General features: G+C 38.0%; 1 protein-coding gene across 2 annotated transcripts in view; it reads left to right on the forward strand.

The window, feature by feature from the left end:
- FHIP2B (FHF complex subunit HOOK interacting protein 2B) overlaps nucleotides 1-27,270 on the forward strand; it is a 94,905-nt gene that overhangs the window by 46,389 nt on the left and 21,246 nt on the right. For both annotated transcript variants that reach the window (XM_053717954.1, XM_053717955.1), the window contains exons 7-10: nucleotides 18,945-19,141; nucleotides 19,240-19,333; nucleotides 20,673-20,749; nucleotides 23,541-23,730. In XM_053717954.1, the coding sequence (XP_053573929.1) occupies nucleotides 18,945-19,141; nucleotides 19,240-19,333; nucleotides 20,673-20,749; nucleotides 23,541-23,730 (558 nt within the window). The remainder of the gene's footprint in view (nucleotides 1-18,944; nucleotides 19,142-19,239; nucleotides 19,334-20,672; nucleotides 20,750-23,540; nucleotides 23,731-27,270) is intronic.

Below are 27,270 nucleotides of genomic sequence, written 5' to 3' on the forward strand. Positions count from 1 at the left end.
TCCTTGTCAATGGAGATCCTGGACTCTCTTGTGTTTGCAAGAATGATTCTTTGGTTCTCTCTATGGTATTTGCTGAAGTACTGCAGGTTATTCCAGGAACTTGTTGATGAAATGGAAATCTTGGACTCTCAATGGATTCCTTCTTCTTTCAGAAGCCTGGATGTCCAATATTCTCAAAGATGGATAGAAAAAGAGAAAAACAACATAGAGTAGTACTGCAAAATGATATAAGCAGAAACTAAATGTATGTCCTGGTGTAGAGTAAGTATATTGCGCTTACCAGAGCAAACCTCAATCCTATGAGGTAAGTGATCAGCAAGGTGTTAAAGATGGTGTTTTTTGATGTTTCGAGCAAAACCTGGTCTCTTTTCATCAGAGGGAATGGCAATCCTGGACTCTCTAATTGGAGTAGGAACGGTCCTTTGGTTCACTCGTTGTTGATATTATACAAGAGTGTCTTGAGTAACTTATATCGGAATGAAATCCTGGGCTCTCTGTGTATTTATTCTCTCTTTTGTTATTGGGATGTCGCTTGTCCTCATGAGAGATTAGTTATAGAATACAAGAAGCAGAGACATAGACATATATGATAATAAATACTAAAAAAGTGTTGACATTAAAAACCTTTTTTGACTAGGTATGAGGTTAAAAAGCAATGGCATAGAAATACCCTGACAAACACTCTATGTTCCGGGATAAGCTGCAAATGAATGTGTTTTAGAACAGCAAAAAAATGGTTGTTCAGCTGTACTATTATGCTGCTAAAACAAAGGGTGACAGAGATAAGCAGCAGTAGGTAAATCTGTAAGATTCAACAATGGCAGATACCATATAATTCCTGATACAGTACCGGTGGTAAGTGAAAGAAATGAGGAATAAATGAATGTGGATGCCGATTCTAGCAGGACCTGTCAGCCCACTGTGTGGTAAGTAATCCTTACGCGTTTCGAAGTAATAACGATACTTCTTCTTCAGAGGAAAAAAGTGTTCTGACAGGCATCGGCATTTTCCCGGGTTAAAAAGGGACCGCAAAGTGGGCGTGAGATTCAGGCCTGCTAGGATGTACGGCTAGACGTGCGTATAACGTTTGCGTGGTTACGTGACATGCGCATGTGAATTGTAACACGACTGGTTGCTATAGCAACATTGGGACGCTAAAGCGAATGTGTATGCTGTAAAATTTGTAATGTGACGAAAAGCCAAGGATACACCAAGATATTGTAACGGTGTTCCTTGCATAGGTAATATTTCCAGGGCAAACTTAAGCGTAATAAAGAATTGTATTTAGATATTAAACTAAGATCCCAAAGTTTTCTTAGATACTCGCATTGACATTTTTGTTAGAAATGGTCATAGGGTAAGTATGCACTAGAATCAGACAATAATTATGAAATACATATAGAAAAACAATTTGCTGCTATTTAGCCTATCGTGTACTAAAGGGCCAGATATGTTTTTTGTTTAGTACTTAAATATTGGGCTTGTATGTAAAAATATGAGGGTCTGCAAGTACAATATTAGACTCGAGTCATGAGGGTTTAAGTAATCTGATTCATGATATGTTAAGATTGTCATAGGTTAATACGCAGAAAAACCAAATGCATTCTAAAAGATGTATGTAAAAAGAGAGAGATATACATAAAGAAACACAGATATCAGCTAATGAATGGTGATTGCTAGTGGTCCCAACCAGTATTGGGTTCAGGGACCCTTTGGATATGCCATTATGATTGTAATAATACTCATTTGTCTACCTAATTCAGATTTTATGACAATATGAGTGATGGAATTCTATGTATGTGTACATTTATTTGTATACCGTATAAAGATGTTTATAATTTTGTGAAGATTGATTTTTGCTGAAAATACAGACTGTTTAGAGGAAGGCTGCGAGATCTATATCCTCGTTTAGCCCCATAGGGGTCATGGTACCCATATTATGTATCCAATATGTTTCTTGTTGGCGTAATTTTAGGAACCTGTCTCCTCCTCTTTTGGGAACTGATACTTGTTCTAAAATAGTTCCTTTTAACAATGTTTGATCTTGGTTATGAATTTTTTTGAAATGTCGAGAGACACTATGTCCTTTATAGCCTGCCTCTATGTTCTTTAAATGTTCTAATAGTCGTACCTTATATGGGCGTTTCGTGCGGCCTATATATTGTAGTTTACATGGGCATTCAAGAAGGTAAACCACAAATGTACTTTTGCAGTTGGTTAAAGTATTGACTTCGCAGGTTTTGTTAGGGTATGTTTTCGAATATATTATTTTAGTGGTTTTTTTTCCTCCATAGGCATGCTCACAGCCTTTGCAATTAGCCCTATTGCACTTGAAAAATCCCTTAGTATTAGAGGTTAACCAGTTCGTTTTGGACTGTGTTGTTTTTAGTTGACTGGGCGCTAAGATTTGTTTTAAACATTTATTTTTTCTGAACGTGATTTTGGGCGCTTTGCCTATACTGTTTTTAAGAAACTTATCCTGTTCGAGTATAGGCCAATATTTTTTGAGTATTTTCTTAATTTCAGGTGCTGCTTCATTATAAGTTGTTACCATTCCTAATTTTTTGTTGTTATTCTCAGTAAATTTATGACCTTTTTCTTTATTTGTAGTGAGAAGTTGTTTTCTATCTAATTTTTGAACTTTTTTGAAAGAATTGTCTATTAGTTTTTTAGGATAGCTTTTTTCTACTAGTTTTTCTTTGAGTAATTTGGCTTCTTTAATGAAGTCTTTGTCTTTTGTACAATTTCTTTTGAGCCGCTGGAATTGTCCATATGGGATGTTTTGAATCCAGGGCTTGTAGTGGCCACTATCTGCACGAAGATATCCATTACAATCAGTGCTTTTTCGGTATAATTTAGTACATATATCAGTGTTTTCATGAAAAAGAATTAAATCTAGAAACTCTATGGACTTCTGTTCAATTTTTTATGTAAATTGGAGGTTAAAAGTATTGGTGTTTACGTGTTGAATAAATTTTGTGATGGTTGTTTCATCCCCTTCCCAAATTAATATAATATCGTCAATATATCTGCCCCACCAGATGATGTTTTTGTGAAAGGGATTATTGCAGTATATGTATGACTCTTCCCAGAGACCCATATATAGATTGGCGTAGCTGGGTGCCATGGTTGTACCCATGGCTGTTCCGCTTATCTGTAAATAATATGAACCATTGAACTCAAAATAATTTTTTTCTAACACAAACCTAATGCATTCAGTTATGAAATCTTGGTGATTAGTCTGTAATTCTGTTTTTTTAAGAATTTGTTTCATTGCTGCAATCCCACTTTCGTGGGGGATGCTGGTATATAAAGAGGAGACATCTAGTGTAATCCATTTGTAGTTTTCTCTCCATTTTATATTTGTGATTTTACTTATGGTGTCTACAGAATCCCTGAGATATGATTTTAAATTGGGAACTAAAGGTTTGAGGAAAAAGTCCACATATTCCGAAATTCTAGCTGTGAGAGAATCGATGCCAGATACTATCGGGCGACCGGGGGGGTTAGCTAGGCTTTTATGGATTTTTGGGAGGTGGTAGAAGATAGCAGTTTTGGGATATATATGTGTGAGATATTTCAGTTCATTTTGGTTAAGTAGATTGAGATGTTGCGCAGTATCAATCAGTGAGTTATATTGTTTTTGGAAGGTTGTGATAGGACTACTTTGTAATTTTTTGTAGGTTTCTGGGTCATTTAATAGTCTATTGGCCTCCTATTGGCCTCCTAAGGGATTTTTCAAGTGCAATAGGGCTAATTGCAAAGGCTGTGAGCATGCCTATGGAGGAAAAAAAACACACTAAAATAATATATTCGAAAACATACCCTAACAAAACCTGCGAAGTCAATACTTTAACCAACTGCAAAAGTACATTTGTGGTTTACCTTCTTGAATGCCCATGTAAACTACAATATATAGGCCGCACGAAACGCCCATATAAGGTACGACTATTAGAACATTTAAAGAACATAGAGGCAGGCTATAAAGGACATAGTGTCTCTCGACATTTCAAAAAAATTCATAACCAAGATCAAACATTGTTAAAAGGAACTATTTTAGAACAAGTATCAGTTCCCAAAAGAGGAGGAGACAGGTTCCTAAAATTACGCCAACAAGAAACATATTGGATACATAATATGGGTACCATGACCCCTATGGGGCTAAACGAGGATATAGATCTCGCAGCCTTCCTCTAAACAGTCTGTATTTTCAGCAAAAATCAATCTTCACAAAATTATAAACATCTTTATACGGTATACAAATAAATGTACACATACATAGAATTCCATCACTCATATTGTCATAAAATCTGAATTAGGTAGACAAATGAGTATTATTACAATCATAATGGCATATCCAAAGGGTCCCTGAACCCAATACTGGTTGGGACCACTAGCAATCACCATTCATTAGCTGATATCTGTGTTTCTTTATGTATATCTCTCTCTTTTTACATACATCTTTTAGAATGCATTTGGTTTTTCTGCGTATTAACCTATGACAATCTTAACATATCATGAATCAGATTACTTAAACCCTCATGACTCGAGTCTAATATTGTACTTGCAGACCCTCATATTTTTACATACAAGCCCAATATTTAAGTACTAAACAAAAAACATATCTGGCCCTTTAGTACACGATAGGCTAAATAGCAGCAAATTGTTTTTCTATATGTATTTCATAATTATTGTCTGATTCTAGTGCATACTTACCCTATGACCATTTCTAACAAAAATGTCAATGCGAGTATCTAAGAAAACTTTGGGATCTTAGTTTAATATCTAAATACAATTCTTTATTACGCTTAAGTTTGCCCTGGAAATATTACCTATGCAAGGAACACCGTTACAATATCTTGGTGTATCCTTGGCTTTTCGTCACATTACAAATTTTACAGCATACACATTCGCTTTAGCGTCCCAATGTTGCTATAGCAACCAGTCGTGTTACAATTCACATGCGCATGTCACGTAACCACGCAAACGTTATACGCACGTCTAGCCGTACATCCTAGCAGGCCTGAATCTCACGCCCACTTTGCGGTCCCTTTTTAACCCGGGAAAATGCCGATGCCTGTCAGAACACTTTTTTCCTCTGAAGAAGAAGTATCGTTATTACTTCGAAACGCGTAAGGATTACTTACCACACAGTGGGCTGACAGGTCCTGCTAGAATCGGCATCCACATTCATTTATTCCTCATTTCTTTCACTTACCACCGGTACTGTATCAGGAATTATATGGTATCTGCCATTGTTGAATCTTACAGATTTACCTACTGCTGCTTATCTCTGTCACCCTTTGTTTTAGCAGCATAATAGTACAGCTGAACAACCATTTTTTTGCTGTTCTAAAACACATTCATTTGCAGCTTATCCCGGAACATAGAGTGTTTGTCAGGGTATTTCTATGCCATTGCTTTTTAACCTCATACCTAGTCAAAAAAGGTTTTTAATGTCAACACTTTTTTAGTATTTATTATTTATCTGTAATAAACAGCCACTCATATTTTACGGTATCACACTATGTCTATGTCTCTGCTTCTTGTATTCTATAACTAATCTCTCATGAGGACAAGCGACATCCCAATAACAAAAGAGAGAATAAATACACAGAGAGCCCAGGATTTCATTCCGATATAAGTTACTCAAGACACTCTTGTATAATATCAACAACGAGTGAACCAAAGGACCGTTCCTACTCCAATTAGAGAGTCCAGGATTGCCATTCCCTCTGATGAAAAGAGACCAGGTTTTGCTCGAAACATCAAAAAACACCATCTTTAACACCTTGCTGATCACTTACCTCATAGGATTGAGGTTTGCTCTGGTAAGCGCAATATACTTACTCTACACCAGGACATACATTTAGTTTCTGCTTATATCATTTTGCAGTACTACTCTATGTTGTTTTTCTCTTTTTCTATCCATCTATGAGAATATTGGACATCCAGGCTTCTGAAAGAAGAAGGAATCCATTGAGAGTCCAAGATTTCCATTTCATCAACAAGTTCCTGGAATAACCTGCAGTACTTCAGCAAATACCATAGAGAGAACCAAAGAATCATTCTTGCAAACACAAGAGAGTCCAGGATCTCCATTGACAAGGAGCAACAGATACCAAAAGATTTCCACGAGAGCACACAGTTCCAAAGGGATCATCTATACTCCATTGCTGATCACTTACCTCATAGGATTGAGGTCGGCTCTGGTAAGCGCTATCACTTACCCTATACCAGAACTTTACTGGGAAAGAACTAAACTGTACCAACTGATTGGTTTTTGAACTTTGTTTATTATTATTACATTATTCATAATTGTTTAGCAGTGCGCCTATGTACTTTTGAGAATATTCTCTTTCGATCCACACTCCATTCAGTGACACGGGTACACTGACTCACACTTTAGGCTGCACGCTTAGTTCCTATACTTATCTTTACATACAAGTTTAGTTGCACTTCTGACCAACCAAGTGAGTGCAGTCTAACAATAACAAAATCACCACATCTTTAATTACTGAAATATTTTGTTTTCACAATCTATAACTTACTAGGTATTTCTCCTACCTTAGTTTTAGCGCTGGTGACCCCCCTTTCTTCCACACAACTACATCACCCAACCGGGTGAACCTTACCCTAACCAGCAGCTCAACTAATAGAATTACCAAACAGAACTCATCCATAAAAGATATGGAATCAACCAGTTTTGAGTTCGGAAATTATTTTGATCCTCAAAAGTAAAAAAACTCTCCATTAACTTGGATGAAGATAGTCAAACAGTGTTAGAACAACATATGAACCCTAGGGATATTTTTGAAAAACTAGAAAAATTAAGTAAGAAACAACTGATACATTGGCATGACAGCGTAAATCTAGAAAGGTATATTAAGTATAAATTGGTACCTAAAGGGCTCAAATTATATAAATCTTCCATTTTCGAACCTGAAGATGTAGAATATCTTACTGAATGGGACACAGCACTAGAAGAAGCTTCTTTTACACTTATCAATATAGCGATCAGATATAGAAACGATAAGGTTGGTAAATTAACATCAGAAATCAAAGATCTAAAAAAGAACTTAGAATCTTACAAAGGGGACACTTCCATTAAAGAATTAGACGAAAAGAATAAAGAAAGAATTCATAAATTTGAACAAAATATAGAACAAAAGAAAAAGAAAAAATTTCTTCGTGACTATCTAGAAATGCAAGAAATAACTAATGAAAATAAAAACGACATTAATACAGATAAAGATATGGAAGTGTGGGAGACCACCAATACCCCAGAACCCTCCACCTCAAATAGTAATTTCACCTTTCCCAAAAACACTAGAGAAAGAAAAAATAGCAAAAACATTTCTCATCCCATATTAGTCTCAAAATCATCCAATGCCAAAAACAATCCCACTAATACACAGCGCAAGAATTCTTTCAACAATCGCCAACAACGTATTTTTTCACACACCTCTATTCCTTCTCCAAGAAATGTACCCAATAGAAATCATGCCTATAAATCCAACACACATGAATTCAACAATTCTTATCCATATGACAATAGACAAAGTTTTCCAAATAAGAAAGTAACTTGGGAAAACAATGGGTATGACAATAGCCAATACAATACAACACATAACTATAAAAAACGTAATCGCCCATTTCAAAGAGGATATTATCATAATGAAAATAATCACTATGACTATCACTACAATAGAGAGAATCACTCCAATCCGGATTTTAACTATAATCTCGGATATAGACAAAGACAGAATTCATTTCACTATAGAAATAGAAATTATGAGCGAGACCATTATTATGCTAACAACAGACCCTCAACTCACAAAGACAAAAAACAACAGAACAAACAATCACATTTTTTAGAGAAAGAATGGGTAAGAAATCACCCTCCAATAAATTCTCAAAATACTACAGAGATAGAATTACATACAAACTTACAAAGAAATACACCAGATGTAAACTTAAGACCAGAATGGGCAATGGAGAACCCAAGAAAAAGAAAAGGTGTAGAAGAGGTAGAAGGGGAGGAAGACTGGTGGGAGATAGAAGAAATAGAAGAACCAAGGACCCCGAAGAGGGGCAAACAAGAGAACCATTATTAAAAATCTTCAATCTATCTACACACAGCTTTACTGATATAGAATTAAATATACTCTCCAAAGGCCTAAATTTCGCACCTGTAAAGGGACCTAATCCATTTAACTTATTCATTGATTTCAACAAATTTATTAGGAAATTGACCCTATGTAGACATTTTGAGAAACTTAAATCACAAGATAATAATGATTTCTTGAAGAATTTCTCCAATACTGATCTAGATTTACTGAATACTCTGGAAGAATTATACAATGATAATGACAATGAATCACAACTAAATACTAATATCTGTAAATATTCAAATTTAAAACCATCCTCCATTTTTTTCCCCACACAATCGAAGGGGAATGCTATCCCTACTTTCAGTGAGCTTGTACAAAAAGATCTACAAGATCTCTGTCACAACTATTCAATCAAAAAAGATAATTTAACTAAACAGGAAAAAAATGCCTTACTGTCCATTAAAGAAATGGACGACATTATCCTTAGAGGAGCAGACAAGGGAGGTGGTCTGGTAATACAGAACAGGACAGAATATCTCAAGGAGGCCAATAGACTATTAAATGACCCAGAAACCTACAAAAAATTACAAAGTAGTCCTATCACAACCTTCCAAAAACAATATAACTCACTGATTGATACTGCGCAACATCTCAATCTACTTAACCAAAATGAACTGAAATATCTCACACATATATATCCCAAAACTGCTATCTTCTACCACCTCCCAAAAATCCATAAAAGCCTAGCTAACCCCCCCGGTCGCCCGATAGTATCTGGCATCGATTCTCTCACAGCTAGAATTTCGGAATATGTGGACTTTTTCCTCAAACCTTTAGTTCCCAATTTAAAATCATATCTCAGGGATTCTGTAGACACCATAAGTAAAATCACAAATATAAAATGGAGAGAAAACTACAAATGGATTACACTAGATGTCTCCTCTTTATATACCAGCATCCCCCACGAAAGTGGGATTGCAGCAATGAAACAAATTCTTAAAAAAACAGAATTACAGACTAATCACCAAGATTTCATAACTGAATGCATTAGGTTTGTGTTAGAAAAAAATTATTTTGAGTTCAATGGTTCATATTATTTACAGATAAGCGGAACAGCCATGGGTACAACCATGGCACCCAGCTACGCCAATCTATATATGGGTCTCTGGGAAGAGTCATACATATACTGCAATAATCCCTTTCACAAAAACATCATCTGGTGGGGCAGATATATTGACGATATTATATTAATTTGGGAAGGGGATGAAACAACCATCACAAAATGTATTCAACACGTAAACACCAATACTTTTAACCTCCAATTAACATCAAAAATTGAACAGAAGTCCATAGAGTTTCTAGATTTAATTCTTTTTCATGAAAACACTGATATATGTACTAAATTATACCGAAAAAGCACTGATTGTAATGGATATCTTCGTGCAGATAGTGGCCACTACAAGCCCTGGATTCAAAACATCCCATATGGACAATTCCAGCGGCTCAAAAGAAATTGTACAAAAGACAAAGACTTCATTAAAGAAGCCAAATTACTCAAAGAAAAACTAGTAGAAAAAAGCTATCCTAAAAAACTAATAGACAATTCTTTCAAAAAAGTTCAAAAATTAGATAGAAAACAACTTCTCACTACAAATAAAGAAAAAGGTCATAAATTTACTGAGAATAACAACAAAAAATTAGGAATGGTAACAACTTATAATGAAGCAGCACCTGAAATTAAGAAAATACTCAAAAAATATTGGCCTATACTCGAACAGGATAAGTTTCTTAAAAACAGTATAGGCAAAGCGCCCAAAATCACGTTCAGAAAAAATAAATGTTTAAAACAAATCTTAGCGCCCAGTCAACTAAAAACAACACAGTCCAAAACGAACTGGTTAACCTCTAATACTAAGGGATTTTTCAAGTGCAATAGGGCTAATTGCAAAGGCTGTGAGCATGCCTATGGAGGAAAAAAACCCACTAAAATAATATATTCGAAAACATACCCTAACAAAACCTGCGAAGTCAATACTTTAACCAACTGCAAAAGTACATTTGTGGTTTACCTTCTTGAATGCCCATGTAAACTACAATATATAGGCCGCACGAAACGCCCATATAAGGTACGACTATTAGAACATTTAAAGAACATAGAGGCAGGCTATAAAGGACATAGTGTCTCTCGACATTTCAAAAAAATTCATAACCAAGATCAAACATTGTTAAAAGGAACTATTTTAGAACAAGTATCAGTTCCCAAAAGAGGAGGAGACAGGTTCCTAAAATTACGCCAACAAGAAACATATTGGATACATAATATGGGTACCATGACCCCTATGGGGCTAAACGAGGATATAGATCTCGCAGCCTTCCTCTAAACAGTCTGTATTTTCAGCAAAAATCAATCTTCACAAAATTATAAACATCTTTATACGGTATACAAATAAATGTACACATACATAGAATTCCATCACTCATATTGTCATAAAATCTGAATTAGGTAGACAAATGAGTATTATTACAATCATAATGGCATATCCAAAGGGTCCCTGAACCCAATACTGGTTGGGACCACTAGCAATCACCATTCATTAGCTGATATCTGTGTTTCTTTATGTATATCTCTCTCTTTTTACATACATCTTTTAGAATGCATTTGGTTTTTCTGCGTATTAACCTATGACAATCTTAACATATCATGAATCAGATTACTTAAACCCTCATGACTCGAGTCTAATATTGTACTTGCAGACCCTCATATTTTTACATACAAGCCCAATATTTAAGTACTAAACAAAAAACATATCTGGCCCTTTAGTACACGATAGGCTAAATAGCAGCAAATTGTTTTTCTATATGTATTTCATAATTATTGTCTGATTCTAGTGCATACTTACCCTATGACCATTTCTAACAAAAATGTCAATGCGAGTATCTAAGAAAACTTTGGGATCTTAGTTTAATATCTAAATACAATTCTTTATTACGCTTAAGTTTGCCCTGGAAATATTACCTATGCAAGGAACACCGTTACAATATCTTGGTGTATCCTTGGCTTTTCGTCACATTACAAATTTTACAGCATACACATTCGCTTTAGCGTCCCAATGTTGCTATAGCAACCAGTCGTGTTACAATTCACATGCGCATGTCACGTAACCACGCAAACGTTATACGCACGTCTAGCCGTACATCCTAGCAGGCCTGAATCTCACGCCCACTTTGCGGTCCCTTTTTAACCCGGGAAAATGCCGATGCCTGTCAGAACACTTTTTTCCTCTGAAGAAGAAGTATCGTTATTACTTCGAAACGCGTAAGGATTACTTACCACACAGTGGGCTGACAGGTCCTGCTAGAATCGGCATCCACATTCATTTATTCCTCATTTCTTTCACTTACCACCGGTACTGTATCAGGAATTATATGGTATCTGCCATTGTTGAATCTTACAGATTTACCTACTGCTGCTTATCTCTGTCACTCTTTGTTTTAGCAGCATAATAGTACAGCTGAACAACCATTTTTTTGCTGTTCTAAAACACATTTATTTGCAGCTTATCCCGGAACATAGAGTGTTTGTCAGGGTATTTCTATGCCATTGCTTTTTAACCTCATACCTAGTCAAAAAAGGTTTTTAATGTCAACACTTTTTTAGTATTTATTATTTATCTGTAATAAACAGCCACTCATATTTTACGGTATCACACTATGTCTATGTCTCTGCTTCTTGTATTCTATAACTAATCTCTCATGAGGACAAGCGACATCCCAATAACAAAAGAGAGAATAAATACACAGAGAGCCCAGGATTTCATTCCGATATAAGTTACTCAAGACACTCTTGTATAATATCAACAACGAGTGAACCAAAGGACCGTTCCTACTCCAATTAGAGAGTCCAGGATTGCCATTCCCTCTGATGAAAAGAGACCAGGTTTTGCTCGAAACATCAAAAAACACCATCTTTAACACCTTGCTGATCACTTACCTCATAGGATTGAGGTTTGCTCTGGTAAGCGCAATATACTTACTCTACACCAGGACATACATTTAGTTTCTGCTTATATCATTTTGCAGTACTACTCTATGTTGTTTTTCTCTTTTTCTATCCATCTATGAGAATATTGGACATCCAGGCTTCTGAAAGAAGAAGGAATCCATTGAGAGTCCAAGATTTCCATTTCATCAACAAGTTCCTGGAATAACCTGCAGTACTTCAGCAAATACCATAGAGAGAACCAAAGAATCATTCTTGCAAACACAAGAGAGTCCAGGATCTCCATTGACAAGGAGCAACAGATACCAAAAGATTTCCACGAGAGCACACAGTTCCAAAGGGATCATCTATACTCCATTGCTGATCACTTACCTCATAGGATTGAGGTCGGCTCTGGTAAGCGCTATCACTTACCCTATACCAGAACTTTACTGGGAAAGAACTAAACTGTACCAACTGATTGGTTTTTGAACTTTGTTTATTATTATTACATTATTCATAATTGTTTAGCAGTGCGCCTATGTACTTTTGAGAATATTCTCTTTCGATCCACACTCCATTCAGTGACACGGGTACACTGACTCACACTTTAGGCTGCACGCTTAGTTCCTATACTTATCTTTACATACAAGTTTAGTTGCACTTCTGACCAACCAAGTGAGTGCAGTCTAACAATAACAAAATCACCACATCTTTAATTACTGAAATATTTTGTTTTCACAATCTATAACTTACTAGGTATTTCTCCTACCTTAGTTTTAGCGCTGGTGACCCCCCTTTCTTCCACACGTATATATATATATATATATATATATATATATATATATATATATATATATATATATATATATATAAATCTATTTTACAGATAAACAGTCCAAAATTTAATTAATACAGGGCAACTCTTCTACACTAACCCCAATTGTGCAATACTGCTACACAGAATATTATCCCAGAAATACTTAGCCAGATTCTCTGTGTCCAACATCATCCATCTTTTAGCAGGAGCAGGATAAAATAGAGAGACAGAGGCTCTGGTGTTACAGTATTTTATAACCCAATTCAAAAGGGAGTGGCTTATCAAATGTCACTCAAAAAGACCATTGGGTGTGTCTTTCTAGACTACACTAGACAAAAGAACTACTTGAATAAACCAGCTATGTGAATTGTCAGTTATAAAATCTGTGAGCTATATTCCAATATCCCTGTGATAAAAATGTCACCACACGCAGAACTACCTTGTCTGCATGGAAGATCAGATAAGGAGAATCACATTGTAAGGCAGATAACTCGGAAACTCTATGAGCCGAGGAAATAGCTACCAAAAAAAGAACTTTCCAAGATAAAAGTTTGATATCTATGGAATGAAGAGGTTCAAACGGAACCCCCTGAAGAACTTTAAGAACCAAATTTAAGCTCCAAGGTGGAGCAACAGGTTTAAACACAGGCTTGATTCTAACTAAAGCCTGACAAAATGCCTGAACGTCTGGGACATCCGCCAGACGCTTGTGCAAAAGAATAGATAGCGCAGAAATCTGTCCCTTTAAGGAACTAGCTTACAATCCTTTCTCCAATCCTTCTTGGAGAAAAGATAATATCCTGGGAATCCTGACCTTACTCCATGAGTAGCCCTTGGATTCACACCAATAAAGATATTTACGCCATATCTTATGATAGATTTTCCTGGTGACAGGCTTTCGTGCCTGAATTAAGGTATCAATGACTGACTCGGAGAAACCACGCTTTGATAAAATCAAGCGTTCAATCTCCAGGCAGTCAGCCTCAGAGAAATTAGATTTGGATGGTTGAAAGGACCTTGAAGTAGAAGGTCCTGTCTCAGCGGCAGAGTCCATGGTGGAAAAGATGACATGTCCACTAGATCTGCATACCAAGTCCTGCGTGGCCACGCAGGCGCTATCAAGATCACAGATGCTCTCTCCTGCTTGATCTTGGCAATCAGACGAGGGAGCAGAGGAAACGGTGGAAACACATAAGCCAGGTTGAAGGACCAAGGCGCTGCTAGAGCATCTATCAGCATTGCCTAGGGGTCCCTGGACCTGGATCCGTAACAAGGAAGCTTGGCGTTCTGGCGAGACGCCATGAGATCCAGTTCTTGTTTGCCCCAACGATGAACCAATTGTGCAAACACCTCCGGATGGAGTTCCCACTCCCTCGGATGAAAAGTCTGTCGACTTAGAAAATCCGCCTCCCAGTTCTCTACACCTGGGATATGGATAGCTGATAGGTGGCAAGAGTGAATCTCTGCCCAGCGTATTATCTTTGAGACTTCTAACATCGCTAGGGAACTCCTTGTTCCCCCTTGATGGTTGATGTAAGCTACAGTCGTGATGTTGTCCGACTGAAATCTGATGAACCTCATTGTCGCTAGCTGAGGCCAAGCCTGAAGAGCATTGAATATCGCTCTTAGTTCCAGAATGTTTATTGGAAGGAGTGACTCCTCCTGAGTCCACGATCCCTGAGCCTTCAGGGAGTTCCAGACTGCACCCCAACCTAGAAGGCTGGCATCTGTCGTTACAATTGTCCAATCTGGCCTGCGAAAGGTCATACCTTTGGACAGATGGACCCGAGATAGCCACCAAAGAAGACAATCCCTTCTCTCTTGATCCAGATTTAGTAGAGGGGACAAATCTGTGTAATCCCCATTCCACTGACTGAGCATGCAGAGTTGCAGTGGTCTGAGATGTAGGCGTGCAAACGGCACTATGTCCATTGCCGCTACCATTAAGCCGATTACTTCCATGCACTGAGCCACTGAAGAGCGAGGAATAGAATAAAGAACACGGCAGAAATTCAGAAGTTTTGATAACCTGGACTCCGTCAGGTAAATTTTCATTTCTACAGAATCTATCAGAGTCCCTAGGAAGGAAACTCTTGTGAGGGGGGATAGAGAACTCTTTTCCTCGTTCACCTTCCACCCATGCGACCTCAGAAATGCCAACACTATGTCCGTATGAGACTTGGCAATTTGGAAGTTTCACGCCTGAATCAGGATGTCGTCTAAATAAGGGGCCGCTGCTATGCCCCGCGGCCTTAGGACCGCCAGAAGCGACCCCAGAACCTTCATAAAAATTCTTGGGGCTGTAGCTAACCCAAAGGGAAGAGCTACAAACTGGTAATGCCTGTCTAGGAAGGCAAACCTGAGAAACCGATGATGATCTTTGTGTATCGGAATGTGAAGGTAAGCATCCTTTAAATCCACTGTAGTCATGTATTGACCCTCCTGGATCATAGGTAGGATGGTACGAATAGTCTCCATCTTGAATGATGGAACTCTGAGGAATTTGTTTAAGATCTTTAGATCCAAAATTGGTCTGAAGGTTCCCTCTTTTTTGGGAACTACAAACAGATTTGAGTAAAATCCCTGTCCCTGTTCCTCCTTTGGAACTGGATGGATCACTCCCATAACTAGGAGGTCTTGTACACAGTGTAAGAATGCCTCTCTCTTTATCTGGTTTGCAGATAATTGTGAAAGGTGAAATCTCCCTTTTGGGGGGAAGCCTTGAAGTCCAGAAGATATCCCTGGGATATAATTTCCAACGCCCAGGGATCCTGGACATCTCTTGCCCACGCCTGGGCGAAGAGCGAAAGTCTGCCCCCTACTAGATCCGTTACCGGATAGGGGGCCGTTCCTTCATGCTGTCTTAGAGGCAGCAGCAGGCTTTTTGGCCTGCTTACCCTTGTTCCAGGTCTGGTTAGGTCTCCAGACCGTCTTGGACTGAGCAAAAGTTCCCTCTTGTTTTGCATTAGAGGAAGTTGATGCCGCACTTGCCTTGAAGTTTCGAAAGGCACGAAAATTAGACTGTTTGGCCCTTGGTTTGGACCTATCCTTAGGAAGGGCATGACCTTTTCCTCCAGTGATATCAGCAATAATCTCCTTCAAACCAGGCCCGAATAGGGTCTGCCCCTTGAAGGGAATGTTAAGCAGCTTAGACTTTGAAGTAACGTCAGCTGACCATGATTTAAGCCATAGCGCTCTACGCGCCTGGATAGCAAACCCAGAATTCTTAGCCGTTAGTTTAGTCAAATGAACAATGGCATCAGAAACAAAAGAATTGGCTAGCTTAAGTGCTCTAAGCTTGTCAAGTATGTCATCCAATGGAGTCTCTACCTGTAAAGCCTCTTCCAGAGACTCAAACCAGAACGCCGCAGCAGCAGTGACAGGAGCAATGCATGCAAGGGGCTGTAGGATAAAACCTTGTTGAATAACCATTTTCTTAAGGTAACCCTCTAACTTTTTATCCATTGGATCTAAGAAAGCACAACTGTCCTCGACAGGGATAGTAGTACGCTTTGCTAGAGTAGAAACTGCTCCCTCCACCTTAGGAACTGTCTGCCATAAGTCCCGTGTGGTGGCGTCTATTGGAAACATTTTTCTAAAAACAGGAGGGGGAGAGAACGGCACACCTGGTCTATCCCATTCCTTAGTAATAATTTCTGTAAACCTTTTAGGTATTGGAAAAACATCAGTGCACACCGGCACTGCATAGTATTTATCCAGTCTACACAATTTCTCTGGCACTGCAATTGTATCACAGTCATTCAGAGCAGCTAAAACCTCCCTGAGTAACACGCAGAGGTGTTCAAGCTTAAATTTAAATGTAGAGATATCAGAATCAGGTTGCATCATCTTCCCTGAGTCAGAAACATCACCCACAGAAAGAAGCTCTCCTTCTTCAGCTTCTGCATATTGTGAGGCAGTATCAGACATAGCTCTTAAAGCGTCAGTATGCTCTGTATTTCGTCTAACTCCAGAGCTATCTCGCTTTCCTCTAAATTCAGGTAGTCTGGCTAATACCGCTGACAGTGTGTTATCCATGACTGCCGCCATGTCTTGTAAAGTAAACGCTATGGGCGCCCTAGATGTACTTGGCGCTATTTGAGCGTGAGTCCCTTGAGCGGGAGTCAAAGGGTCTGACACGTGGGGCGAGTTAGTCGGCATAACTTCCCCCTCGTCAGATTCCTCTGGTGATAAATTTTTTAAAGACAGAATATGATCTTTATTGCTTAAAGTGAAATCAGTACATTTGGTACATATTCTAAGAGGGGGTTCCACAATGGCTTTTAAACATAATGAACAAGGAGTTTCCTCTATGTCAGACATGTTTGTACAGACTAGCAATGAGACTAGCAAGCTTGGAAAACACTTTAAATCAAGTTAACAAGCAAATATAGGAAACGGTACTGTGCCTTTAAGGGAAACAAATTTTGTCCGAATTAGAAAAACAGTGAAAAAAGGCAGTAAATCAAACGAAATTTTTACAGTGTGTATAATAAGCTAACAGAGCATTGCACCCACTTGCAAATGGATGATTAACCCCTTAGTTCAAAAAACGGATCAAAAAAACGATACAGACGTTTTTTAACAGTCACACCAAACTGCCACAGCCTTGCTGTGGGCCTACCTTCCCCAACAAACGATTTTGGAAAGCCTAAGAGCCCTTTAGAGATGTCCTATTGCATTCAGGGGACTCCTGGAGGAAGCTGGATGTCTCAGTCTGTAAAAGTTACTGCGCAAAAAAGCGCTAAATTAGGCCCCTCCCACTCATAGTAACACAGTGGAAAGCCTCAGGAAACTGTTTCTAGGCAAATTTAAGCCAGCCATGTGGAAAAAACTAGGCCCCAATAAAGTTTTATCACCAAAGTATATATAAAAACGTTTAAACATGCCAGCCAACGTTTTATATTGTAAATATAAAAGAGTATTACCTCAGAAAGTAAGCATGATACCAGTCGCTATTAAATCACTGTATTCTGGCTTACCTTACATAAATTTGGCATCAGCAGCATTTTCTAGCATTCACATCTTCTAGAAAAATCTTAACTGCACATACCTCATAGCAGGATAACCTGCACGCCATTCCCCCGCTGAAGTTATCTCTCTCTTCAGTCATGTGTGAGAACAGCAATGGATCTTAGTTACAACCTGCTAAGATCATAGAAATCACAGACAGATTCTTCTATTTTTCTGCCTGGAACAAAATAGTACAACTCCGGTACCATTTAAAAATAATAAACTTTTGATTGAAGTAAAATAACAGCTACATTTCACCACTTCTCTCTTAGTACCTACATGTTTGTTGAGAGTTGCAAGAGAATGACTGAATATGGCAGTTAGGGGAGGAGCTATATAGACAGCTCTGCTGTGGGTGTCCTCTTGCAACTTCCTGTTGGGAATGAGAATATCCCACAAGTAATGGATGATCCGTGGACTGGATACACCTTACAAGAGAAATACTGATTACAGTTGGGTTTGTTTGAACGTTTAGGATCAATGGTTGTAGATGGGTATGTGATAAGACATTTATGTAAACAAGCTTTTTAGGTTTTTTTCCCCTTTCCCAGTAACCATTTTTTAGTATCTTCTTTATTGTTGCTGTTCTGCATTTTTTTGTTTTGTTAATCTTATATGTGTAGAGGAAGATTTAGTTTTCAGAATGATGGCTGTGAGAAGAAGAAGAGCATTATTTTTTTTTTTTATTATTTAATTTTTTTGCTATTGATAGAGATTTTCTTGCAAAAAAAAAGAGGTAGGGGTTACAGTTCAGCCTCTAGAAAATGAATAATAATCAAAGGTAAAAGTTACAATGTTTTAAAGTTATGTAAAAATGTTTTATCAAACCCCTTCCCTTTTAATTATGGCATTACTAGTGGACGGTAGTATCAAAAGCATAGGGCATAAAGGGAGACGCTTAGAAAGGAATGTGAGATTGGCAGTGGTCAAGATAAAGTGAGATAATGGAATAAAGTTTGATTACAGTAGAAACCCATCACACAACCCCACCCTTAGCTGCCTAATCATTTTCCTACAGAAGAGTCGATTGACAGTGCGTGCACGGGAGGCTTTGCTGGGGGTGCTCCGTTCTGCACAGGAGGAGGGGCCAGCTCGTCTAATTGCACAGAGCGACCTGAAGCAGCTAATCACAGAGCGTATGTGTGAGCTACACAGCGGTATCCCCCTTACCACTCATCCCTGTGACATCACCGCACTGGAGGGCACAGACTGGAGGTCAGATCAGTATAAGAGACTCACTGAACATTGCTCTAGTATGTCTGTAGTACATACTTCACTCCTGCAACTTGCTGATGCACATATTTCTCTTGCAGGACTGAGCCAAGCACACAGGAGGCAGATGCAGCACTGAGAAGGTTTCTCTGCTGGGTGGAGTATTGTAACTGTTTAGTACGAGAATCAAATGAGGTAAGCGTCTGCCATTCTTTCTTGCATCCCTTCTTAAAGGGACATGAAACCCAAAAGTTTTCTTTCATGATTCAGATGGATCATACAACATTAAACACATTTCTATTTTACTTATATTATTTAATTTGCTACATTCTTTTAGTATCCTTTGTTGAAGGAGCAGTAATGCAATATTGGGAGCTAGCTGAAAGCCAATGACAAGAGGCTTATATATGTACAGCCACCAATCAGCAGCTTCTGAGCCTACCCAAGTATACTTATAAAACAAAGGATACAAAGAGAATAAAACAAATTAAATAATAGAAATACATTTGAGAATTATTTAAAATTGCATGCTTTATCTAAATCATGAAAGAAAAAAATTGGGGTTCATGTCCCTTTAATTCTAGCTTGTTATCCTTTTCTATCTTTACTGTTCATTCTAAACAGTAGGCCAGGGCTTGACTGAGGGAGACTTTCTTTGGATCTTTAGATTATCCTATATATATAATAATTTATCTATATGTTGGCTTGACAAATCCCAGAAGTAGGAATCCTAAAATTGTAACCTTGGCTCCTAAATTTTAGATTATTGCAAATATACCGATATACAACAACACTTACCTGGCCACTTAAAAAAAAAAAGTACTACTAGTTTCCCAGTTCTCTGTGAAGCTCCTAAATTTGATGTGAATTTGTCAAGCCCTGGTTTATATAAAAAACTTTTCCTGTTTGACTGGCTTAAAAGTTTGACTTAAAGGGACAGTCTAGGCCAAAATAAACTTTCATGATTCAGATAGAGCATGTAATTTTAAACAATTTTCCAATTTACTTTTATCACCAATTTTGCTTTGTTCTCTTGGTATTCTTAGTTGAAAGCTTAACCTAGGAGGGTCTTATGCTAATTTCTTAGACCTTGAAGCCCACCTCTTTCAGATTGCATTTTGACAGTTTTTCACCACTAGAGGGTGTTAGTTCACGTATTTCATATAGATAACACTGTGCTTGTGCATGTGAAGTAATCTGGGAGCCATCACTGATTGGCTAGACTGCAAGTCTGTCAAAAGAACTGAAAAAAGGGGCAGTTTGCAGAGGCTTAGATACAAAATAATCACAGAGGTTAAAAGTATATTAATATAACTGTGTTGGTTATGCAAAACTGGGCAATGGGTAATAAAGGGATTATCTATCTTTTAAAACAATAAAAAATTCTGGTGTAGACTGTCCCTTTAAATCAAGCACTGCAGTAAGCACAATTCACCAAACACTTATCCAGTCACACACAATCCTATGTTATTCTAAGACCATCACACTGCTTTCTCCATTCCTTATGTTCATTTTCTTATGCCCCATGTAACAGGTGGTTGCAGTGTCGTTAGCAGAGTCTTTAGCAGAGGGTTATCTGCGTGGGATTCTACAGCCAGAACTACTGCAGGTGTGAGTGTCAGTTTGCATAAAAGACTGGTTCTATACCCAAACACAGCACAAAATATAGGTGACATAAAGAAAAATATATCTTTTGTCATATACCAATGTAGCCTTTTAAAGATACAATTCTTCATTATCTATATAAGAAAGAAATAAGTGCACAGGTACTGTTATCTATAGAATAACATATCAGCCAATTCTTAGTGTTTGTAAAACAAATTAACATTCTTTTTACTGCAATTAAATTGTAATAGCCAAACTCCACCAACCATGTTCCTTGTTTGTAGGAGCCAATCTGGGCTTTAGTCCGCAGACAACAAGGCTAATAACTGTCATAAAGTTAGTATAATATGCTTTGTTTTGTGGTTGTTATCTGATAAAGCCAATTAGGGATAGATCTGTAGCAAGGTTAGCCTTGATAAGTCAGCAGGGTGCATTTCAAGTTCTGAGAATTAGAAATTGCTCCATTTTCAGAGCTAAATAACATGAAAATGGGTCAAAATGAGTAATCAAAATATATTTCAAATTTGTTTCTTTACGCCTAACTAAACACTTTAAATAAAAATCTCAAGGTGTTTACTGTCCCTTTAAGCCTTTGCCTTACTCACTGAAGTGATCCACAACTATTTGAACAAAATGTAACAAATTAACATTCTTTTTACTGAAATAGTTATTTAGTAGCCAAATTCCACCCACCACAATCTGAAAAAGTTTGCAGACAACAAGGCTAGCCAAGGTTATAATGTTAGTATAAAATGCATTTTTCTTTGTAGTTGTTATAAAGCCAGTCAGAGGGCTCAATTTATCAAGACGTGTGCCTGCCTATGACTGCAGGATCTCACAAGAGAACCTGCAGTCAGTATTTATCAAGCAGCGCTCATCAGATCCCTGCTTCTGAGCCTCTTCTCCACCTCTTAGGTGCAGAATTTCAAACTCGTCCGACCGGGGAGATTGACAGCGCCTGTCCAAGCGTGATTGGGTGTGCGCGGGCAGGGGGTGGTGGTGCACAAGAGCGCAAAATAGTGCTCTTGTGCAATGCTGAATTCCGAAAGGCGATCTGGATAAATTGAACCCAGAAAAAGATAAGTAGCAGAGTTAGCCTTGAGAAGTCATCAGGGTGCATTTTAAGTTCTTAGAAATAGAAAATCCTAAATATTGAAAATATATTGCAAAGTTGTTCAATTACACATAAATAAATTTTTTATATACAAATCTCAAGGTGTTTATTTTCCCTTTAATGCTGTCAAATGTTAGCTCTCCCTTTAAAGGGATACTAAACCCATTTTTTTATTTAATGAGAGAGCATGCAATTTTAAGCAACTTTCTAATTTACTCATATTATCAATTTTTCTTTGTTCTTTTGCTATCTTTATTTGAAAAGCAAGAATGTAAAGCTTACAAACCGGCCAATTTTTGGTTTAGAACCTGGGTTATGCTTGCTGATTGGTGGCTAAATGTAGCCACCAATAAGCAAGCTCTATCAAGGGTGCTGAACCTTAAATGGGCTGGCTCGTAAGCTTTACATTCCTACTTTTCAAATAAAGATAGCAAGAGAACGAAGGAAAATTGATATTAGGAGTAAATTAGAAAGTTGTTGCAAAATGCCTGCTCTATCTGAATAATTAAAGAAAAAAAATTGGGTTTCATATCCCTTTAAGATTCAGCATTCCAAAACGTTTCATTACTTTTTTTTATGGGAGGCAGCTTATCACTTGCTGGGGCTTTCAGGTTCAGCCCCATTTTTAGAGAAATGAATGAGAACTGCCCATGCAAGGTTCAGTCTGATGGTTTCACTTTGTGCCAGCAAACTACCAGGCCCATGGTGGGAATGAAATATTATTCATTTTACATATTTAAGTTCTACAGTATCTGAAAAGGATAAAACTACAGAAAATGTTAGGACATTTATTATAAATAAATAAATAAATAATGAAATAATAAAAAAATTAAAAATGGTTCCTTCTGCCATGCGTCTTCGCTGTTAAAAGGTTAAACACATAAGTAAACTTTCACATTAGGTCTGCTCCTATGCCTCCTATAAAAGGACACAGGCAGATAAACCAATTAACAGCCCCAGCATGTCTCTGTGAAAGTGATTACCAGCTGATCCATCCTATTGTGGGACATTTACCAATGTATTTTACACTTAGCAGGGCAGACGGGGTATATTGTCAAAATACTCAATAAAAAATACACTACTTAAAGGGACACTAATGTCAAAAATTAAACTTTCATGATCCAAGTAGAGCATGCATTATCAAAATGTGCACAATCTTTTTCTATGCACAGTTTCTGAGGCACAGCACTACTGAGCATGTGCAAGAGTTCAGAGTGTATATATGTTTTGTGATTGGCTGATGGTTGTCACATGATACATAGGCAGGTAAAATGGAAGAAATTTTCAAATTTGTCTAAATAAAAAAAACTTCTACTACTCTGAAATTAAGAGTTTTATTGATTTGTCTTTTTATGTATTTTTTGTTGATTATGCAACTTCTCTGTATTTAATGGTCCTTTAATTATTATGCCCCATTTAAGATTCATTACATCATATTTAATTCTAGATAGTTTCCAGTGCACTACTTTTCAATATGTATTATGTATTTACCTGAGATGTATTTATCTTATAGTGTTATAGTGTTTGTGCACACACATAAATCAGATAATTGTGCAAGGTGCAGAGATCTGTGAAGAGAGGCAATGTGCAGTAATAGAATGTATTTTTAGTACTTTAACAGTAAAATGCAAAGTGCTAGAGCTGCTTATAATAAAATTAAAATCTTACTTCCTGACTCTACAGGTCAGAGCTGGGTATCCTACGCAGCACAGCGATCCTCACAGCCCTGATCCAACGTCTCACTGCTTACCCCCTGTTACACAGACTCCTCACCATCCTGCTGGGGGAAGAGAGGGGACCGGAGAGTAAGAGTGTCAGAGGTTCACCGCTCCGCACCCAGATCATCCAAAGATGCAATCATCTGTCTGACGAGGTAAAAATAAACACTGTTACTTAAACAGAAGAATGTATCTCTATGGCGGAGAACCAAATCACTGTTGTCTCTTTTCTGTTTTTTGAATATTAACAAAGACAAATGTTTAAAGTTTCTAAAATTTACTGACAGTTTGCAAACAGTTTTCATGTTTTAATATCTATCTTTCCAACATTTGGAGTTTTGTTTGTTAAATAGTAGCACAGCGGATAGAGATGATGGCGCTTGTCAGAAAAGAAGAAACTATGGAGTATTTCCATTACATTGAATTTCTATGTAAACCTTTTCATTAAAATGTCAAAATGATGTACTAGGACATGCACTCACATTTAATAACCTCATATGAGATGTGTATAAACAGCATGTGAGTGAAGTTTAATTTTTTCCTTCTGTACACCAGAACTTCCAACATTTAAATCCAAACAGTCCTCTGATATTCCTCATTAATATAGCAAGTCCTCCATTTTATGAAAAAAATATTTCAACAACGGTGCAAATGTGAAGAGTCTAAGAATCCAGATAGTCCTAAAAATAAGAAAAGCGATATATAACTTTTCTTAAAAGAAACAATGTGCAGACACTACAATCAAAATAAGTTTTGATGTAATATGTAAGGGTTGCTTTTATACTTATAGCTGTTCAATATTAAAGGTCCATAATACCCAAATGTTTAAAGGGCCATAATACCCAAATGTTGAAACACTTGAAAGTGATGCAGCATAGCTGTAAAAAGCTGACTATAAAATATCACCTGAACATCTCTATTTAAAAAAGAAAGATATTTCTTCTACAAGATATGACGAGTCCACGGATTTCATCCTTGTGGGATTTATCCTCCTGCTAACAGGAAGTGGCAAAGAGCACCACAGTAGAGCTGTATATATAGCTCCTCCCTTCCCTCCACCCCCAGTCATTCTCTTTGCCTGTGTTAGTAATAGGAAGAGGTAAAGTGAGGTGTTAGTTTGGATTCTTCAATGAAGAAGTTTTTTATTTTAAAATGGTGCCAGTGAGTACTTTTTTTCTCAGGGAGAAATCGTCAGTCTATTACTTCCCAAACTAAGTGGAGACATCTTATTTTCTGCCCTGATGTTGATGATCTTAGTAAACATTATCTAAGATCCATGATGGTTCCCACAGCGCAGCTGAAGGTAGTGTAAGAAAAATCTTCAGTGTGGAGAACGGTGTCTTGCTACAAGCAGCATTGAGGTATGTTCAGTCTTTTGTTTCTGGGGAGACTTGATGCATCAGAACAGGCTGACATTTTTCCCTATATGGGGAGGGGTAAGCAGTATGCACTATATGTAATGAATTGGTGTACCTGGAATCCCTTTATACTGATTGCCAAAGTATGTAAATATTTCTTTGACTTATTCAAGGGCTGGACGCTGGGAGCTGCGTTTTTTTGTTTAAGGGCTGTTAAATCTCTGACCTAAAAGGGGAGAGTACAGTGTTACGATGTTTTTATATAAGAGGGCACATGGCTAAAAAAAAAAATTTCAGTCGACATGTTTGTGTTACTTGCGACCCATGCGGATCTTATTCAGATTAGAGTTACGCCCACATTGGGCGGGGCCTATTTTCGTGCGCTCAGGACGAACAGTTTCATCCGGATCGCAGAAGAGGCAGCATCTGGGGCTCCGGTGGGGCCTAAATTGTATCAGCCTTAGCCTTATCTTTAAGGCTATCTGACATCAGCTGTGTATTCCGGGGCAGGTAGGCGCCACAGTGGTGCAGGGGCCAAATTAAGTTAATAACTAACTGTTAAAATCGATATTTTATTGTATATAACATATCTCAGCAAGTGGATGCAATACTGATAGAGTATTTTGGGCACAGTAAATTAATTTTATTGCCACAAACATGTTTTTTGAACATATCAGAAAAATAGTTGTGCAGTACAGTTTTTGTTACATTATCATTTTTACCTATAATTTGAATTCAGAGCTCAATATTTTAAGTAAAGAACGACTATTGTTATTATTGCTAGTCTGTTTAACATGTCTGACACTGAGGAAGAAACTCCTTGTTCTATGTGTTTAGATGTCACTGTGGAACCCCCTCTGACTTTTTGTCCTTCGTGTACAGAGAGGGCCTTACAATGTAAAGCACAGGTTTTATGTAAAGACAATGTGTCTAAGGATGACTCTCAGTCTGAGGAGAATCAGGGTATACCGCTAACTTCTCCCCAAGCGTCACAATCTTTAACGCCCACCCAAGCAACGCTTGGTTCTTCAACCGCATCTAATTCCTTTACTCTGCAGGATATGGCTGCAGTTATGTCAACTACTCTTACAGAGGTATTATCTAAGTTGCCAGTGTTACAGGGTAAACGCAGTAGGACAGAAGTCAATGTGAATACTGAGTCCTCTGATGCTTTATTAGCTATTTCCAATGTACCCTCACAGGGATCTGATTTGGAGGTCAGGGAACTCCTGTCTGAGGGGGGACTTTCCGAGTCGGGAAGTGCGTTACCTCAGACAGACTCGGACTTCATGTCCTTTAGATTTAAGCTTGAGCAACTCCGCCTGTTACTTCGGGAGGTTTTAGCGACTCTGGATGACTGTGACCCTATTGTGGTACCACCAGAGAAATTGTGTAAAATGGACAAGTACTTAGAGGTACCTGCTTACACTGATGTTTTTCCGGTTCCTAAGAGAATCTCAGAGATTATTAAGAGGGAATGGGACAGACCGGGTATCCCGTTCTCACCCTCTCCTAATTTCAAGAAGATGTATCCCATATCTGACACCGTTCGGGACTCTTGGCAAACAGTCCCTAAGGTGGAAGGAGCTATCCTACAACTATTCCTATTGAGGACAGTTGTGCTTTTAAGGACCCTATGGGTAAGAAATTGGAGGGTCTTCTAAAGAAATTGTTTATTCATCAGTGTTTCCTCTTACAACCAACGGCCTGCATTGTACCAGTAACCACTGCTGCGGCCTTCTGGTTTGATGCTTTAGAAGAGTCTCTTAAGACTGATACTCCTTTAGAGGATATTTTAGATAGAATTAAGGCTCTTAAGCTGGCTAATTCTTTTATTACAGATGCCGCCTTTCAGATTGCAAAATTGGCGGCTAAGAATGCCGGATTTGCTATTTTAGCGCGTATAGCGTTATGGTTAAAATCTTGGTCTGCTGATGTGTCAAATTTGTCTCCTCAAATAGCTTTTGGCTATTTCTTTCAAGGGGAAAACCCTATTCGGGCCTGACATGAAAGAGATCATTTCTGACATTACGGGAGGTAAGGGTCATCTCCTACCTCAGGATAGAGCTGCTAAACTGAGGGGTAAACAAAATAATTTTCGTTCCTTTCGGAACTTTAAAGGTGTCCCCTCTTCTTCTTCTTCTGCCAAGCAGGAAGGGAATTTTGCTCAGACCAAGTCCATCTGGAGACCCAACCAGACTTGGAACAAGGCTAAACAACCCAAGAAGCCCGCTGTTGCTACCAAAACAGCATGAAGGGGCGGCTCCCGATCCGCGACCGGATCTTGTAGGGGGCAGACTCTCTCTCTTTGCCCAGGCTTGGGTAAGAGATGTTCAG

The sequence above is a fragment of the Bombina bombina genome, chromosome 6, assembly GCF_027579735.1.
Source record: "Bombina bombina isolate aBomBom1 chromosome 6, aBomBom1.pri, whole genome shotgun sequence".
In the NCBI taxonomy this organism is placed as follows: Eukaryota; Metazoa; Chordata; class Amphibia; order Anura; family Bombinatoridae; genus Bombina; species Bombina bombina.